The sequence below is a fragment of the Podarcis gaigeae genome (genome assembly GCF_964106915.1).
Source record: "Podarcis gaigeae genome assembly, chromosome: 3".
Taxonomy (NCBI): Eukaryota; Metazoa; Chordata; class Lepidosauria; order Squamata; family Lacertidae; genus Podarcis; species Podarcis gaigeae.
In genome coordinates this window covers 83,061,904-83,080,635 of record NC_139680.1, presented here as the reverse complement: position 1 = coordinate 83,080,635, position 18,732 = coordinate 83,061,904, and the positions used below count along the sequence as shown (strand labels likewise).

At 45.1% G+C, this 18,732-nt stretch overlaps 2 protein-coding genes across 4 annotated transcripts in view; one reads left to right on the top strand and one right to left on the bottom strand.

Annotated features, from left to right (window-relative positions):
• The window catches only part of XPO5 (exportin 5), a 35,308-nt gene extending 29,003 nt beyond the window's left edge, over positions 1-6,305 (top strand). The window contains exons 26-32 of one of the 2 annotated variants that reach the window (XM_083732192.1): positions 565-662; positions 1,998-2,060; positions 2,220-2,302; positions 2,716-2,823; positions 3,000-3,140; positions 3,338-3,502; positions 4,789-6,305. In XM_083732192.1, coding sequence (XP_083588318.1) covers positions 565-662; positions 1,998-2,060; positions 2,220-2,302; positions 2,716-2,823; positions 3,000-3,140; positions 3,338-3,502; positions 4,789-4,926 — 796 coding nt within the window. In that variant the 3' untranslated portion in view covers positions 4,927-6,305. The remainder of the gene's footprint in view (positions 1-564; positions 663-1,997; positions 2,061-2,219; positions 2,303-2,715; positions 2,824-2,999; positions 3,141-3,337; positions 3,503-4,788) is intronic. The other variant, XM_083732193.1, reaches the window with a different exon arrangement.
• Positions 6,306-6,674: 369 nt separating this feature from the next.
• Positions 6,675-18,478, bottom strand: POLR1C (RNA polymerase I and III subunit C). 2 transcript variants are annotated; one of them, XR_014562548.1, is made up of 9 exons: positions 18,297-18,478; positions 17,522-17,593; positions 15,273-15,380; positions 11,480-11,612; positions 10,867-10,983; positions 10,473-10,622; positions 8,813-9,010; positions 7,843-8,672; positions 6,675-7,276 (listed from the first exon to the last, which is right to left on the bottom strand). XR_014562548.1 is itself a non-coding variant. In XM_083732711.1 (9 exons), exons 1-9 carry the CDS (start codon positions 18,363-18,365, stop codon positions 7,158-7,160), a joined length of 1,035 nt encoding a protein of 344 aa, XP_083588837.1. In that variant the 5' UTR covers positions 18,366-18,478; the 3' UTR covers positions 6,675-7,157. The 2 variants fall into 2 exon arrangements, 1 of the variants encoding a protein (XP_083588837.1); XM_083732711.1 differs by having other exon boundaries at positions 7,843-7,959; positions 8,861-9,010.
• Positions 18,479-18,732: the final 254 nt, after the last annotated feature.

Here is an 18,732-nt window from a genome sequence, read left to right as displayed (position 1 = left end):
TCTGATTGCGGAAGTGCCTAGAGAAGGGCTCTACTGACAGTGTCTAGTATCAGGCAGCTTCATGGGAGTGCAAACAGTCTTTTAGATTACCTGGGTCCCAAGCAGTTATGGTTAAGACCAGCAGCTTGAATTATGTTCATAAATAGGCCAGAAACAGTGAGAGATGTTCCTTGCGGCTGTATTTTGCACAATTTTAAATAGCCAAGTACTCATCAAAGGTAGCCCCACATATAATACATTAAAATAGCATAACCTGAGTGTTCTGAGGGCAACAATAACAAATACCAGATTGCTTCTGTCCAGGGTAAACGGACATCTACCTGAGCTGTGTTTTCTGTCACAGATAACCATTTGGGCATCAAAGTAAAGGCTAGATCTAATTGCACCCCAAGTTATGAACCTGATCCTTTAGGAGAGTGCAACCCTGTCTAGGACAGACTGAACCTCACTGCCCAGGACAGATGAGCTACCCATCAACATTACCTTCATCTTGGTGATGCTATCATGCTCAGCTTCAGTTGTAGTCTATCTTGCGTTTTAAAAATTGATCGTCTTTTCCTTCAGCAGTGACGAAGATGCAGCAGATGACAACCCAGAATCCCAAGAGATGTTAGAGGAGCAGCTAGTTAGGGTGCTTACCCGAGAAGTTGTGGATCTAATTGGTGAGAGAAACTAGTAGGTTGCATGAAAAGCCTGGGCCATCTGTAGTATGTCTCTCTGAGCAAAATAAATTCCAGCAGTAAGTTTATTCTGGGATTTGTGGGACCACAGTGGCTTGTTGTGACAATTCTTAATCTTGTTTTTCATGCTCCAGAAATGCTTCCATTGTCAAAGCTGTCATTTTTCAGTCTTACGCCGAACATCCAATTTAGGCCTAAATAGGGCCTAGAATACTGGTTTTCAGTCTGTGTTCCTTGGAAGTTTATTAATTCCTTAATTGGGAAAAATGGTAGTGAGAGACAAGCTGCCCAAAATGTATGGCAACAGAGTTGCGCATGTTGTACAGCACACTATATTTTCACACAGGGTGGCATCAAGGCCAAAACAATTCTGCCAGCACCTTGTGGGATCTGATAGCATGACCAAAAATGTGGCCCAGAATCCTTTGCAATATGTGGCAATTTTGCAGTAGAGGGACAGGACTTCCTTAGCAGATAAATGGCCGTAGAAATTGTTCCCTGAGAATAAGGAGTTTGGAAGCCACTGACCTAAATAATTGCCATCCTTTTTGGAATTGGGTCTTATAGCTTCCTTTGCCATTTGGTTTAGGTGTCCAAGACACATAACCAAGCAATAGCGTTTTTCTAGTGACCTCCAGAGTGCTTCATATGTAGGTTTCCAACCATACCAAACCTCTCACCCTGATGGGAGACTTGGAGGAAATACTGTTCCATTTGAAATACATTTTGCTCTGCAAAGGTGGGTTTCACTCCTTTCCTCCTTATTATACTTTATCACTATATAGTAATATCTTCCTATAGACATAAAAATGCAAGGCTGTCATCATGCATAGCTCCCATTGGAAATCCCATCCTGGATTTGTGTGAAGTCAGGGTGGGGTATGGTGTTGAAGATGTGAGAGGAGAAAGATGCCGGAGGTTCCCACAGGAGTGGCCAGTGTGAAAGGGAAATTGCACAAAGGATGGGGGAGGACAGACAAACACGGGGGCGAAGGTGAAAATGAGTACAAAGTGAGACTGGAGAATGGAAGAGAGGTGGTTTTAGAAATGGGGTGGGGAAGGTGAAAAGTGAACTTAGTTGTTGCTTCAGGTGAGAAGGGGAAGCCCTAGGAGGTTAATGTGGAGGAATGGGAGGGGGATTGGCTAACAGAGTAAGGAGGGCATGGCCTTCAGTGCATTGATATACATTATATACATATAAAGGCATTGCAAAGGAAGAATTAAGTTGGGTAGTCCTGGGGGGGGGGGTTGTAATGTCTTGTAAAGTATTTTTCCTGTGAATATCTCACATTTCCCCCCCCCCCGGTGTATTTGCAGCTGTTTGCTGTGTCGCAAAGAAGGGTGCTGAGCAGAACAGTGCTGTTGCTGCAGATGGAGATGGTGCGTAAACGGATTGTCCTTTCTGTTCCACATTTGAGGTCTATTCTGGATCAGATTAATCATTAAGCTAACAAATCAATGGGCTCTCAGTTTCCCACCTCAGCCATGAAGCTGAGGTTCCATGAAGAATGCATTCACATCGCCTTTTTCCCCCCGTAGATGAGGAGATGATGTCTACAGAGGTGACTCCACCATCTAATTCTGAGCTCACTGAATTGGGCAAGTGTTTGATGAAGCAAGAGGTAAGGAAGCTGAGCTTCCATTCCTTCCCCATGTTGTGTGCACATTTTGAAAGAGACTTTCCTTTAGTAGACCCTTCTAAGCCTAAAACAGAGCTCTGAACTTTTATTGGAGAAACCCTTGACCTTAGAAATTCAGTAACAGTTGTGAGCTTCAGTCAGCCAAATGCGCCCTCCACATACCAAGGTTCCTGGGCAAATCTGAGTCCGAGATGGCTGATTGTCCTGGACGGACTGGAAGGGCATCAGGGAGCTTTCATGGCTGATATGATCATAAATCCTTTTTCAGCCTTTTTTACTTTGGCCTTCTTCAATATCACAGCACATTGTACAATACTTAGACTCAAGAGCCTTTGTTCTCAGGAACCAAGAACAAATCTCACAGGCTGCCACGTGTCTGTCTTTTCTCTCTCCAGAATGTCTGCAGTGCGCTGCTGGTTACAGCCTTCACATCCCTTTCATGGAAGGATACATTGTCCTGCCAAAGAACTACCACAAATCTGTGCTGGCCGCTGCTTAAAGAGGTGCTTCCATTACAGGGGCTAGTAGGGTGGGGTGTGGTGAAGATGAATATGGCCAAGAGTTGGTGATTCCTTTTGGGCACAGTGTGCCTAGTATGAGTGAATCGTAGAAATCGCCTTTTCTGGGAAAATGGGTAGAATCTGGGTTATCTTGCTACATGTTCATCTGTTTTCTGTAGGCGCTTACAAAGAACATGATGATTCCTGAAGCAGTGAGCTGGTTTTTCAGAAGTGTACTGACAGGTTTACAAATACATGGGCAACACGACGGGTGTATGGCAGCTCTCGTTCACTTGGCCTTCCAGATCTATGAAGCTTTGGTAAGGAAATGCAGGGGAAAGAATTTCTCTTTCTCTGTCTGCTGCCATCTTTGAGGATTAGTGGTGATGCAAGCCCACTGAACCAACCCCTATGACCTGATTTGGATGTGGGAGGGAGGCTCTTAATTTCCCAGGGCTTATGTGTTGGTTTTGTTCTGGTAACGATCCTTGTTCACTATCTTCTTTGCTACTTGAAGCGTCCACGGTATGCTGAGCTGAAAGCAGTGATGGAACAGATTCCAGAAATTCAGAAAGACTCCCTGGAACAGTTTGATTCCAAGCTACTCAACGTAACGCTACAGAAAGTAACAGACAAGCGCCGGAAGGACCATTTTAAACGCCTGATCGCAGGCTGCATAGGGGTAGGTTGTGGCATCAAGCAGCACAGAAACAGCTCTCTTTCCTACCTCCAGGGGAAAAAATGGAACCATGTTGTTGTTTTCATTTATTAATTGCTTCCCATGAGGCATCCCGAAGCAATTTACAACTCTCTCTACCTAGGCTACTGTTAGATCAGTGACAGCTTTTTTTAGCTTATTAGTCCTGACTCTAGGTCCCACCAGCCTCGGGTTAGTCACAACAGTAGCAAAACTCAAATGCCTTTCTCTTGAGATCTAGTTCTCTCTTTAAAAAAAAAAAAAAAAAAAAGGACCTAGGCATGTTTTGGCTGCATGGATAAGTATACAGCTTCAGTGCAAGATCCACTGTGGTGTAATAGAGTTTTGGACTAGGACTTGGGAGACCCATGTGTAAAATCCCCACTTCACGGAGTGACCTTGGGCCTGTTGCTCTCCCCGAACCTAATGTACATTTGGGAGGATAAAATGAGGAGGCGGAGAACCGTGTTTGCCACTTAAAGCTCCTTGGAGGAAAGATAGGATATATAATAATAAAAATATTAAATAAATAATCAGAGTTTGAAAGCACAATATGCTGATCTTTAGAGCAAAGGTTAAAAGTACCTCTCTCATAGCTTGTGATGGGTGGCAGGACAACTGTTAAGAATGCATTAGCAGGGAGAAAGGTAAAGGGACCCCTGACCATTAGGTTCAGTCGTGACCAACTCTGGGAGCTTCCAGATCATGGGGCCAGCATGACTAAGCCGCTTCTGGCGAACCAGAGCAGCACACGGAAACGCCGTTTACCTTCCCGACGGAGTGGTACCTATTTATCTACTTGCACTTTGACGTGCTTTTGAACTGCTAGGTTGGCAGGAGCAGGGACCGAGCAACGGGAGCTCACCCCGTCGCAGGGATTCAAACCGCCGACCTTCTGATCAGCAAGTCCTAGGCTCTGTGGTTTAACCCACAGCGCCACCCACGTCCAGCAGGGAGAAAAGTCATTAGCAAAGATAGCATTTTGTTGCTGGCATGCAGCAAGTCAACTCTTTGTTTCAACGAATTGGTAGAAGGATGTTGGCAAGGCTTAAAGTTCCTTGCAGACACTTGAATTGGCTTTGACCCTATCATGGCTCTACCACCAGTAGCCCAGGAAGGTTGAGTTGTTACAATCTCACAATTAAAGGGTTGTGGCAAAATGAAAGTGTTGTATTGGCATGGGAGATATTTTACTTTTTCAGCAGAGGAAATTCTACTAGAGTTATTGTGCATGTGCAATGCCTAATGGAGACTTCTCTTGTTCCTTACAGAAGCCCCTTGGAGAGCAATTTAGGAAGGAAGTTCATATCAGAAACCTTCCCTCTCTTTTCAAGAAGGTGAAGGCACCCCTAGATACAAATCCATTGGATAATGAAGATGGAAGCCTCATTGCGCTCTTTGAGCAATAGAAGCTCAGAACACTTTCACTACCCTCTTTTCTATTCAGTGTTCTTTCACAGTAGCCATTTGCCTACTTTGTCTACTCTTCCCCCTGTGTTTGGATTCAGCTCTCTCACTGGCCCCCCAGCTCTTTCTGCTTCGGAGGCTGGAGGACTGAGTTCGTCACATCCCATCTACTACACAAAACCTGTTGGATTTCCCTATTTCCATTTGCAGCTTTATTGCACAACCTCATTTTCCTTGGATGGAGCCTAGCCATTCAGCCCTATCAATCAGTGGACCAGTTCTGTCGGAACTAACTTTCACATGGGCACACAATGCTTTTCCAGCGAAGGCAGCATGCTGCCAGATCTCTACTATGTCTTCAATCAGGATCCCTGCACTGTGGCTGCCTCAATATGGCACAACCAGAGGACTCGTCTGCTTCCCTTTGGAAAGGCCCAGCTCTTCCAAGTTAACCCAAGTCTGCACACTGAGCATTGCTGAACCCGCCAAGTCTCGGCCGACTTCAAGTTTCTCTAGAGAAGCAGCACTCTACCATATATCCCATCAAACCGGAGACAGTTCAGGAACTGATGAAGTCTCTCTTATTGTCAGTTTGGCTCAGCCGTACCTCAGGAAGCCTGAAGTGAACTATCGGTCCTCGTTTGGCCTAAGAACATTATAAAAATCGTATCCTAGCTTGAACTCTGGTCTTTGCTGTCAGAAGCCCGAGTACTGTAGACGACAATAGCCCAGGGATACTTGGTGCTGGTCTGAAATACTTAACAACTAGGATGAAATGCTGCATTTGGGGGCGCAGCAGCAGAGTTCTGGATTATCCTCTGCAGTGCCTGATGGTTCAAAATGCCTCCAAATCGGGCCTTAAAGTAGGTTAGGGTTTGCTTGTATTGCATAGGATTCCTAGCCCGCTTTAAAGTTTAAATCTTCAGCACTAATTTGGTCTTTGCTTAACAACTGCCGCAGTAGTTTAGCTGGAGATGCAAAAGAACGTTCATTGGAGAGAAGTCCCGGTATGTTTTTAAGTGGCTTTGCAGTGCATAGATCTGGTCACATTAATAGAAAAGTGTGAAGGAAGCAGGCCTTAAGCTGGTGTTCAGATCCTCACTAGTACCCCGAAATCTACTCCAACTTCCGTTTACCCTCTTAAAGTCTTGATCTCAGTGTAACTTTTATTAAAACAAAACTGCCACGACAAATAGCGTTGAAGTCTAGCCTAACTGTATTTATTGTGTCATGAGTATATTTTTAATTTTCTGTGGCCATAATAGAAAAAATAATAATAATGTTAAGGGGTTTTGGTAGGGATGTTGTATCTAAAGATGTCTCCAATCAATTGTAATACACCTCTGAATGTCAATAAAGCTCTTTCAGTTTTATACATAAATTCTTGGTCCTGGGTTTATTCTCACTAATTTGCAGTTCTCACTGAAGCAACTCTTCTCATGTTTGAATTTTACAGCAGCTTTTTTACTATGGCAAAACTTTTATAGGTCAAAAGTTGCACGATTACATTTGCAGCTGGAAAGCTCACCAAATCTATTTAGTCTAAATAAAGTTCGTTGCTAAAATTATCTTGGCTATTCATTCTGAATATGGGGTAAAGATCCCTTAAGCAGATAGTTTATCACGCTCCTCAGCAGTTGAAATTGCCAAACTACATATAAGCTATTAGATCAATAATCAGCCCAACTGCACCTCCGTTCATGTATTAAAATAAAGAAGATAAAAAAATCAGCTTACTCCATAGGCAGTCGAGGCCTCAAAAATTATTTAATAAATAATAGAGAAGCTCAATGACACCATATTTTTTAAAAATTCTGCTATTTGAGTGGTAGAAGAATCATCATAGACATTAGACCTTACTGTGTAGCACCTTTGAGATTATCCATCAATATACATCAGTGGAAAGTTAATGGCAATTCTCAGAAAAGGTGGTCCTGTTACAGGTCTGATGTAGTCTTTAAAACAACTTAGAAGAAGCCTACACATCTTCTGCTTGCAGGATATTTTTTAGCCTAGTGGCATCACATATTCCTGCCTTTTCAGCCACATATCAAACTGAGTGCCACAAAAGTAAAAGGTACACAGCCACTTGCTTCAGTCTTTCACATCCGTGGTAGAGGGTCCGTTTCTCCTTGTCTATTGACCCAGACTTGGTTGACGCCCTCCTTCATGACACAGCTGTAGTGATCCCAACCAAGTGAATCCTTATGCTGAACTTTTCAGAAAGAAAAACCTATTTCTTTTGGATGAATTTAAGCTCCTCCAGGAACTGCTGACACTTTCCTATCAATACCTTGATTGCTTCACTCATCAGAACATCTGGAGGCAAGACACCTGTTGACTCAACAGAAACTGAAGAAACGGGATAGAATCAGATCCAAGGTAGCCAGTCCAGGCAAGGCAATTCAATTGGCAACATAATGCCTCAATGCACTGTGTGGTCTTATGCTCTTGTTAATAACCCTAAGAATTCAGAACAGTCTTAACATCCAATGGGGGTGGCGGGAAGAGAGGACATTTCTGCTCTTTGAAAATCTTTGTTTTTGTAACCATCAACCATGTAACCATCAACAACACTTAACTGTTTTTAGATTTTTAAGCACAGTTGAGGGGTAAGCTTAAACGTTTGAAGACTGAAATCTGGTGCTAAATCTGCAATCCCGACTGTTCAGAAATAACTCATATTTATGACTTACTCTCAGGTAAGTAGAATTAGGTTGCAGCCTTACTCGGCTAAAATGATTGCCAACTTTGTTTCACATCAGTACATACATAAACAGATTTTATATAGAATTATAGGTAAAAGCATAGAAAACTACTTGAGGCCCCTTAGACGCATGACTACCACCCACAGTTACTACATATAGTAAAATGTCAGAGAAAGGGGCAGCAACAGAAGCATTTGAAGGCTTACTCACAGATGTAGTGATCTCGCACCCGAGCCAAGCGCACAAGGTTTTTCAGGTCATTGTGACGAAAAATTTCTCTACTGAATGTGTCCAATCGAGCATTAGCCACTCTTGCCACTTTTTGCCCTAGAGAAACAGACCAACACTTAATATGCTAAACAGGTATGCTAGTGTGTTTACTGAACGTTCCCTCTCTACTGCTGAATTACGACCCCTTCTGCATCCCAAAGACAAGGGACATATATTCTAATGAGGAAACAGTTTCAAAGAATTTCCTCAAGGCCAGAGCAGTGGGGCCAAAGGTGGCATTTTCCAGGCTAGCCAGAGGGCAATTACAGTTTAATCTTATTATGCATAACAACAGGCCTCAAGGGAATTTTACTCCCCAAGTATGTGTGCATAAATCATATTACTATTTTAAGGAACTCACCAAGACCTCAAAGAGAGTTTTCACAAGCTAAAATTATCCTGACATATTGATGGTCAGATAGGATAGGATAGGATAGGATCCCTGAAACATTGTGCAGACAACAAGCAGAAGGAAAGAATCATAGCCCCAAGTTTTCAATTTCTACAAACCACACTCGACAAAATACCTGGGGGGCAAGGTGCTGTAGGCCAGAAATGAGACCTCAGAAGAATACACATTTACCCAGACTTGGTATAGAGATGGGGTATCAGCCTTTCTGGTTTTCTCATCTCAATAAACATAGCCTCTGATTTTTGCAGTCTAGGGTAGAGATTGGCCCTCCAGAAACTGTTGGATGCCAAGTCTCTCTCATCAGTCCCAGTCAGCATGGCAAAATCAGAGATGATGGGAGCTACAGTCTTAACAGCTTCTAGAGCAGTGTTTCCCAACCTTGTGCCTCCAGATGTTTTTGGCCTACAACTCCCATCATCCCTAGCTAGCAAGACCAGTGGTCAGGGATGATGGGAGTTGTAGGCCAAAAACATCTGGAGGCACAAGGTTGGGAAACACTGTTCTAGAGGGTCACAGAGTCCTCAAAGGGGAGGAGGTACAAAATACCTTTGATTTCCTGGACCTCAATAACCCCAGCAGAAAAGCAGTTCTTCAGCCTCTCAGCTGCTTCTCCTTCGATAGGCTGTAGTAGAGTGATTTCTGGCAATAGCCGGTAACTGGCTGTAGCCACTGGAGAAAACTTTGCATGGTCTTTACCTGAGTAAAGAGAGTGTTCATTAAATAAAAAATTGGAGAGGGACAGCCAGTAAGCAACATGGAACTGTTGTTTTTCTTTAATCAACCACCTAAACTTATATACACAGCCAGTTCCTTGGTGGTTAATAATTCAAATTACCTGCACTACCTGAAACAGATTAGAAATCAGGTCATTTGGAATTCGAAACAGAGAAAGAATGTATTTCTGTTGCCGCATGATGGACCACACACATATGGACTTTCATTAGCTGCAGAGACATCCTTTGATATCCATTTGATTGTGCAACAGGGCTTTCAGTTTCTCCTCTCCCACTGCAGTAGCCCAGGCAGGTGCCCCCTAAAATCTGCTCCAGAGAGTCACCCAATCCCTGGATTGGTAGAAGGTAGACGGGTGGACTCTTTTTGAAAGACCTCCACCCTTCAGCATCAGACACAGAATGTTCACAGCACCTAGTTACATAAACCCATCAGTATCTTTTACGCTAGGAAAGCCCTTGCTAACTAATTTGAGTTTCCAGTACAGTGGTACCTTGGTTCTTGAAACTGATCCATTCCAGGATTCCATTCAACTCCCAAACTGTTTGAAAACCAAGACGTGGCTTCCGATTGGCTGCAGGAGCTTCCTGTACTCAAGCGGAAGCCGCATCGGACGTTCGGCATCCAAAAAACGTTCGAAAACCAAAACACTTACTTCCGGGTTTTTGGTGTTCGGGAGCAGATTTGTTTGTCAACTAAGCCGTTCAAGAACCAAGGGTCCACTGTACCTATGCTAATCCAGATTGATTCAAATGATTCGGAAAGGGAGACTTTATACCTGACATGTCAAACTGGTAACAAGGCTGATTAACATGTCACATTCCTAGACACAAAAAACACCACCACTTTCCCTCCAAAGCTACGTACAAGTATCTAAGGTTGATTGGTCAACCTAAGTTCTAGGATGCTTTTCCTTGGCTGTTCCACACAATTTAGTCTTTTACCTTATGAAAATGGAAGCCTATAGTACCAGTCCTGCCAATGTAGATACAATTCCCATCCTCAAAATACTGATATTTGGTTGTTCAGACGGCAACCTTTTTAGGTGCATCCAATTGACGTGCGATGGCAGACAGGAGCCAGGAAAGTAACTCCTGCACAAAAAGGTCGCCGCCTGTACTTTACACAGCCCAAAGGTCACAGGCAGATCTTTAGCATATGCAAAGAAGTGAGAACTGCAAGGCCTCACCATGGACCAGAGACAAGCTTCTTCCTTAAAGCAAATGCAAACTACTGAAGAACAACCCAGAATGCCCATTCCAACAAACCAAAGACATCCTATCCTCTTGTAAAAAGGATATTAGCAAAACACATCTTGTAAATCACCAAGGAGCAAATACTAGCCAAACCCAGAAATCTCAGTGGTCCCATGCCCCACATTTCCAAAAAGTTTGCCAACTCCATCCCAGCACTCCAGCTGCCTCACCAATGCCTTTGACGCAGTGCATAAGTACATCAATCTCTTGGCCGGGCCGCAGCTGGGCAATGAGGATGTCGTCATGTACAGGACGGAACTTGGCATTCATGTTGTCAGCCTGAGAGCCCAGTGGCACCCATTCCATGTGCTTGCTGTAAACTGAAAAAAGAAAAGGCCAAAAAAGACTTGCGTCTGTAACAAGGCAGGCAAGTGAATCAACTCTTAACTCCTCTCTCCACAAAAGGAAACAAACAATAGGCTGGAAGCTGGGGAAGGCATAAAGCAATTAATAATGCAAAGCAAGCTCTGGTGGTGTCATCTCAGAGCTTCAGGAGTGAGAGAGCAAAGGGACTGGGGACTGTCTCTCTCATGACACTAACAGCAGAAGAAGGAGCAGCTTTACCTTTATGGTTGATATACAGTTCGTTAGGGTCAGACGATTCCTTGGCTGCCTGAGGATTCCTGTGGCACTTTATTTTCAACTGGAATTGCAGAGTGTTAATTTCATCACATTCATCTTCTGCAAAAGGAATGGAAGAATAATCTGAAGCTACCCTGAGCAACTGCCACTTCCACTGGATGCCCAGGTTCTTCTGGCGCAGGGGACGGCTAATCTTTTGGGAGGCCAAGCATTGCATTGACCCACAGTCAACCACTGGAGGCCAGGAGTCAAAGTGGGTGTGGCCAAAGTGTAAGAGTGGGTGTGGCCGAATTCTAAGGGATGCCTTTTTTTAAAGACACACTTTGTTGGGGCACAAATACCTTTTGGTATTACGCAATCAAAGCAGTGGAGTCATGGGTTAGTAAAATAAAATAATGATACATTTTTTTACTGGACAAATTGCGGAGAAGGCTACAAAATTCCTTTTGGCATTGTAATATCACAGTGGAAAGGGATCAGTAAAAAATAAATAAATTGTGGGGGGTACTTAGTGGGCTGCATGAAGCCTGTAGACTAGCCTCCATTGTTTTAATGTCTGTCCTAGCCAATGGGATCTTCCACAAATTCTTCTCACCTTCACTCTTGTATTCAAAGAGGCGAGGATCTGCACAGATAGGGATCAGTCCCAAACGATGAGCTAGAATTTCATCCTGCACAATGGAGGTGTTATTGTACACAAAGACCTTCTCTACGGCCATGGTTGGCACCTAAGCAAGAGTAATAAAGAAGGTCATTTCAAATCAATATCCAGACACATTTCCTCTCAAAGCAGCAGTCCTCAATAAAGAGCTACAGCGATCATTTCAGCCCTACCTGCATTGAAAGAGGCCGTGGTGCGGCTGCTCCTAAAGTCGCTAGCTCTGGACCCTTTGGATCGGAACAGGTATCAGCCAGAATACCCCTTCTGGGGGAAGCTGATGGAGAGGGCCATGGCGGGGCAGCTGCAGCCATTCTAGGAGGACAACTTGGGACCAGTTTGCCTGTGGGATCACCTTACCCCACATGTGCCCACTCAACTCCTTCAAATGGCGGAAATGGAACTACTAGAGATGCCACGTAATACTTTTTTGAAATAACTTGGTTGTTTAGCGTGTGTAAGTTCCCTGCACTTTGGAACTCCCTGCGCCTGCTAAAAATATTCTTGTTTAGACTAGCCCAGCCAGATGCTTAGGAAGCTATGGTGATTTTAATCTGTTTCCATGTTTCAGCCTTTGTGTGTTTTAAAGTATGGCTGTGATTTTTTTCTCAGTTTTGTTGTTTTATCTTTTTGTAAACTGTTTTGCAGGTGTGTTTTTTTACAATGAAGTGGTGTATAAATAAAATGAAAGTTTGTTTAAAACTTCACTATTGGATTTTAAATTTCTTTAACCTGCCCTGGAACCATATGGTAAAATGTGGGTAAGAAATCAAGTAAAATTAATACAGTGGTGCCTCGCAAGACGAAATTAATTCGTTCCGCAAGTCTTTTCGTCTTGCGAGTTTTTCGTCTTGCGAAGCACGGTTTCCCATAGGAATGCATTAAAAATCAATTAATGCGTTCCTATGGAAACCGCCTTCAGACCAGGTCCGGGGACAGTCTGTCCCCCGACCTCTTCTGAAGGCCGGTGGGGGGCGAAAGTCTTTGCTCCCCCCCCTGCCTTCCCGGGACAGCGGAGACTTCTCCGCTGTCCCGGGGCGGTCTTAAAATGCTGGCGGGCGGCAGCGAAGCCTTCGTTGCCGTCCCCCAGCATTTTAAAAGCCCCCGGGACAGCGGAGACTTCCCGGGGCGATTTTAAAATGCTGGCGGGCAGCAGCGCTGCCGCCCGCCAGCATTTTAAGATCACCCCAGACAGCGGAGAAGTCCTCCGCTGTCCCGGGGTTTTTAAAATGCTGGTGGGCGGCAGCGAAGGCTTCGCGGGCAGCAGCGCTGCCGCCCGCCAGCATTTTAAGATCACCCCAGACAGCGGAGACTTCTCCGCTCCCGGGGCGATTTTAAAATGCTGGCGGGCGGCAGCGAAGCCTTCGCTGCCGCCCACCAGCATTTTAAAAACCCCGGGACAGCGGAGGACTTCTCCGCTGTCTGGGGTGATCTTAAAATGCTGGCGGGCGGCAGCGCTGCTGCCCGCCAGCATTTTAAAATCGCCCCGGAACAGCGGAGGAATTATCCGCTGTCCCGGGGCAATTTAAAAGCCCCCGGGAAGGCAGGCAGGGGGGACAAAGACTTTCGCCCCCCACCGGCCTTCAGAAGAGGTCCTGGACCTCTTCTGAAGGCGGGCGGGGGGCAAAAGTCTTTGTCCCCCCTGCCTGCCTCCCCGGGAGAGCGGAGAAACGCAGCGCTGCGTTTCCCCGCTCTCCCGGAAGGCAGGCAGGGGGGAGCAAAGACTTTTGCCCCCCGCCCGCCTTCAGAAGAGGTCCAGGACCTCTTCTGAAGGCCGGTGGGGGGCGAAAGTCTTTACTCCCCCCCCCCGCCGCCTGCCTTCAAAAGCCGTCCGGGAAAGCGGAGAAACACGCTGCGTTTCTCCGCTCTCCCGGGAAGGCAGGCAGGGGGGAGCAAAGACTTTCACCCCCCGCCCGCCTTCAGAAGAGGTCCTGGACCTCTTCTGAAGGCCGGCGGGGGAGCAAAAGTCTTTGCTCCCCCCGCCTGCCTTCAAAAGCCGTCCAGGATAGCGGGAAGCGCTTCCCTGCTATCCCGGACTGCTTTTAAAATGCTGGCGGTGGGGAGCAAAGCCTTTCGGCCCCCGCCGGCCTTCCTGGACCTCTTCTGAAGGCCGGAGGGGGGGGAAAGGCTTTGCTCCCCACCGCTAGCATTTAAAAGAGGTCCCCGGAGATTTCCCTATGGGCTTTCTTCTTGCGAAGCAAGCCCATAGGGAAATTCGTTTTGCGAAGCGCCTCCAAAACGGAAAACCCTTTCGTCTAGCGGGTTTTTCGTCTTGCGAGGCCTTCGTCTTGCGGGGCACCACTGTAAACGAGGACCAGTTTAGTGCATTGATGAGGATGCTGGGCCAGGAAGTTTGTCTACACCTCACCATTAGCAAATTCATCAAGGATGGTTTAAAATATTACCAAGGCATTTTATTTTGAGAATGAGCTTGTGTGATTCAGCAAGTGACCTATCTACTCCATTAGTCTGTTTGCAACAAAGACTAGCCAGGTGCCGCCAAGAATCTCATAAGCAGAGATGCCACCATTCATTGTTAGTATGCAATGCAGGGGACTAAGATTTATACTGCTTCTAAATACAGAAAAATTAGCAGGAGTCTTGTGGCACCTTAAATACTATCAAGTGTATTATGGAATTAAGCTATCATGGAACAGCTCAATGGGTTTGAGCATTGATAGCTCAGTTAGAGCAGTGTTTTTCAACCACTGTTCCGCGGCACACTAGTGTGCCGCGAGATGTTGCCTGGTGTGCTGTGGGAAAAATTGAAAAATTCGAAAGATTTAAAAATAAAGCATTTTATAATTTTTCATATTTCTGTTTACTTACTATTTCATAATAAAGTAATTATAAAATACTTTCTTTGTGTTTATTTGATTCCTATTCAAGAAAATTACTTTATATATAGTCAATATAGGCACAGAGTTAAATTTTTTAATATTTTCTAATGGTGTTGTGCCTCGTGATTTTTTTCATGAAACAAGTGTGCCTTTGCCCAAAAAAGGTTGAAAAACACTGAGTTAGAGGGTGGTGCTGATAATGCCAAGGTTGCAGGTTCAATCCCCATATGGGACACCTGCATATTCCTGCAATGTAGGGGGTTAGACTAGATGATCCTCAGGATCCCTTGCAACTCTACAATTCTATCATTCTATGACTCAAACTCATATCATAAGAATTTGAACGTTTTGTGTAGTCACATTGGCCAAGAGCTGTTCCTCGATCCATGCTCTGTGAAAGTGCCTAACACCAATGGCCACTGACACATCCAATAAAACACTAAAAATCTGATTTATACAAATTATCCCCAAATGACTAGATAATCTATACACAGCACCAAGCTTGCTATTCCAGACAACAGTTTTTCTAGATTCTAATGGCATCTGAAATTCATGAATGTCTGCTTGCTTTCCATAACAGAGAAGTATATTTTTAAATATTGCAACGTTCAGAAGTGTTTCTATATATTTCAAATGGTTCTCAAGGCCTCCCATCTCATTTTGCCCACATTGGAGTCTTTAACTAACCTGCTCAACAGATTTCCCCCCAACATATTTTTGTATATTTTTCAGGGAAATCTGAAATATATTTATTGTATATTCTAAAACAACTCCATTCTGGCCTTTTTGTACTTGCAGAAAGGAGTAGCAGCCAAACCTGGGCAATAATGTTCAACTAAAGGATTATCTTGCAAGTGTCTTATTAGTTGCTTGGGAAGAGAAATGGATACCTCAGCAAGCAAGATGCGTCGGAAGGCATTAGCAATGGCAGCATCAATCCCCACCATGTCAAATTCCAGAGTGCTTTCATCCATGTGCGTCACATCTACTCTGAAATTCTGTTGGGGACAAGAAGGACAAGTGTTCAAAATGGACATTGTTTGCAGGTTTAATATGATAAAAATGCCATGAAATAAAATGTGGCAAGTAACCCACACAACCCAAGGACCCATGGCTGGTGCTCATTGGGAACCGTAGGGTGGAAGGCAAGGAGACCAAGAGTAGGTGACACCAGAGCCAATGTCAGATAGAACCAACTAATTTTAGCTTTGCTACTATCCACCTCCCTGCTGAGTCGTACAAGGACAACACAGAGGCCAAGCAGGAGGAGGTTCATGGCCAGTGCTACCCCCTGGACTAGATGTAATTAAGAAGGCAGGCACGTGAGGACTTGTTCAGGGTTAGGTGAGCTGGGTGGGGCAGTGTCATCTTTCTTCTAAGAGAGCAACCTTCACTGACAACAGTGCAATACGACACAACAGCGTAAAAACTTAATGACAGAATGGGCAAAGGGCAATTGAACCAGAGTGAAATGTTTGAGTGAATAAACATGTTTTAACTGTCCTTGGAGACATTATAATGAAGGGGCCTCCTGTATCTCTGACTGAGAGTCATTTGCCTACCACCAGCAGAATCATTCTCAACAAACCTCAAGCTAGGATGCACTTTTTCATTTGTGTACCTTTGAAAAGCCTCCTGCAGCACACTTTAAACCCACAGCCCAGATGCATAGTGCCCAACTAGGCTGGCAGCAGTTCTGAATTCTTGTCTGAACAGTACGACAGCCTGAACAAAGCTACAAATCATTCCTAACCACTGGCCATGCTGGCTGGAGTGATGAGATTTTTGATCTCAAGCATCTAGATGCAATCAGGTTGGAGAAGGTTGATCTACAAAGACAGGATATTCCACAACCCTATAGGATGCTATTTTTGCATGCGCCAACAATCACTGAGTGATGCAAGATTCCAGGGGTTTAGGTGGTTACCCAGGGTTCATGTTTCCTTTTGGAAATGAGGCACAGTGGAGATTGTGGTGTCTTTACAATATATGATTTACACACACACACACACACACACACACACATACACACACACATAACCTGAGCCTACAATGGAGGGTCTTGTTTTTCCCATAGCCGCAGACTTAGATTCAATTAAAAATCAAACATTGATCTCAAATGTTGCTATGAGTCTCCCTCCAGCTTACTGCTGTAGTTCTATGTCACCTCACTGCCAACTCTCAATTCTTGCTTTTGTCTTTTTCCAGTTACCAGTCAGTTGAAGGAGGAGGGCATCCATTTGCTGCCTCACACAGATCCACTTTCCTTTGTTTCCCTTAATGGCTCATCACACTGGCTATCACCTCAACACAGGAAGCTAGCCTAGTTTATATTTTAACACTTGCTGGATCCAGGGGTTAGAAGGGAGCTGCATACAGCCTTCTTCCTCCCACCCCAAATTCATAACACTATGAAGGACATCAGTAGGCACAAGAAAAACTATTAAGAAGAGGTGGGAAACCTGGGGTTCTCCAGATGCGCATGGAATACAACTTCCATCACCCTTAACTATTGGCCATGCTGGCTGGGGCTGATGGAGTTGGAGTCAAACAACATCTGGACGGCCACAGGAGCGCCATTGGAGGCGGGATCCTGTTACGATATTGAAGCAATGCAGCTGCAAACTGCTAGCTTGAAAAGTAAACATGATGGGAATGTTGGGACTGTCCGTGGGAAACAGAGGGACAGTCAATTCACAGTGCGAAGCACCGGACTTAGCTCAGAGTGTAATATGAGCTCTTCCGTTTATTCCTGTCCAGGAAGTGCAGGAAGTTTTTGACACTACACTGCTGGAGTTTGAAGAGAGCAGTCATGTTTTTTGTAACGCTGCAAAGACAGAAATAAAGGCATGTATATATGTTTCTGCCTATCTCTTTCCCCTGCCGGGGGGGCAGGAAAGAGGGGGGGTGTTCTCACGTTTGAGAAGAATCGCCTATCGAGACCTCGCCTGGAACTTGCTGGGGAATGCAGCCAGGGAGGTCAACAGGGAATCATGCCGGGTGCCTGGGAGAGTTGCCAGTTTCTCCTGATATGGGCTTGATTTCCGACAGATCCCTGGCCTAAAGGAAGCCAGCATTTTAGAATGTCCAATTGGAAGATGTACTCCAACCCATTTACTTAAGCACCAAAAGTACTCACCTTTTCAAACTTCTCCTTGTCCCAGGCATCATCATATCCAGAGTAATTCCCAGGAAAGTCTGTTGTGTGGACCTGGAAGAAGAAAAGACCACAGCTCAGTGGTATAGCATGTAGTTTGCACCCACAAGGTTCCAGGCTTAATCCCCTGCTAGAGCTAGGAAAGGCTATCGTCTGAAACCCTGGAGAGTCACTGCCAGCCAAAGTATATGATACCAAGCTAGACAGACCCAGGGTCTGACTCAATGTAAGGCAGATTCAGATGTTCAAAGGGCAGAACGAGTGGCAGATATTCACTTTACGTAGGTATCTGCAGCACAAAGGGAGAGGGCAGAATTCACACGTGTATTACTGGTCATCTAACGATTGCCCAGTAAGTCGACTTGCATGTGGAAAATAGGCAAAACTTCCCAAGCATCTCAGACACATTACTTCAACTCTAAGACATCACTTTGTTTTTAATGAAGCCACTTCATATATGCCAACCAATAGATGTTTTCTGTATCAGTAGAGTATTTTAGTTGGATTTTTGCATTGGGTTTTTATTTTGTAATGGACATCAGTCATTAAAAAGACAGTATAAATAATAAAATAAATATATATGAATCGTTGAGCAGGAACTACGCCTGTCCACACCAAAGACTGGCGCCACGCGCACGCAACACGCAGCCCTCGACGCGTGTATCCCTTCCAGTCCCCACACTAAGACCTTTAGCTGCCTCCACTTCGGGACCAGAGATTGTCGCTCCTCCGGCATCTTTCCCGCTCTTTGACTTACGTTGCGGACGCCAAACTCGCCCAGGACCACCCGGCTCCGCATCTCTTCCACGCTCCTGGACGCCGCCATCTTCCCCTCCACCGGCTGCGGAAGAAACACGCAGCTGCGTCGCGCGGCGTCGAGTTTTGTTTTCAGGAGGAAGGCGGAGGGAGAGCAACGCTTTCTGAGTCACGTGATACAGGCCAGCCTATGGCTGAGGCACATTCATAGACCGAAAGGAAAACACGTTGCTCGCGTTCAACCTGCCATGTTGTGCGTGGCGTCAAAAAACGCTCTTTGTATCGATTTGGCCTAGAGCTGAACGTATATTGGCCTCGGGTGCTACCTGTTAGGCTTTCCTTTTCCTCTCTGTCCGTCTCTCACAGACCACGGCTTCATAGGTCCCTCCTTGGGCAACCTAGGCCGGAGCAACCAAGATGGCGCAAAGGATAGGTCG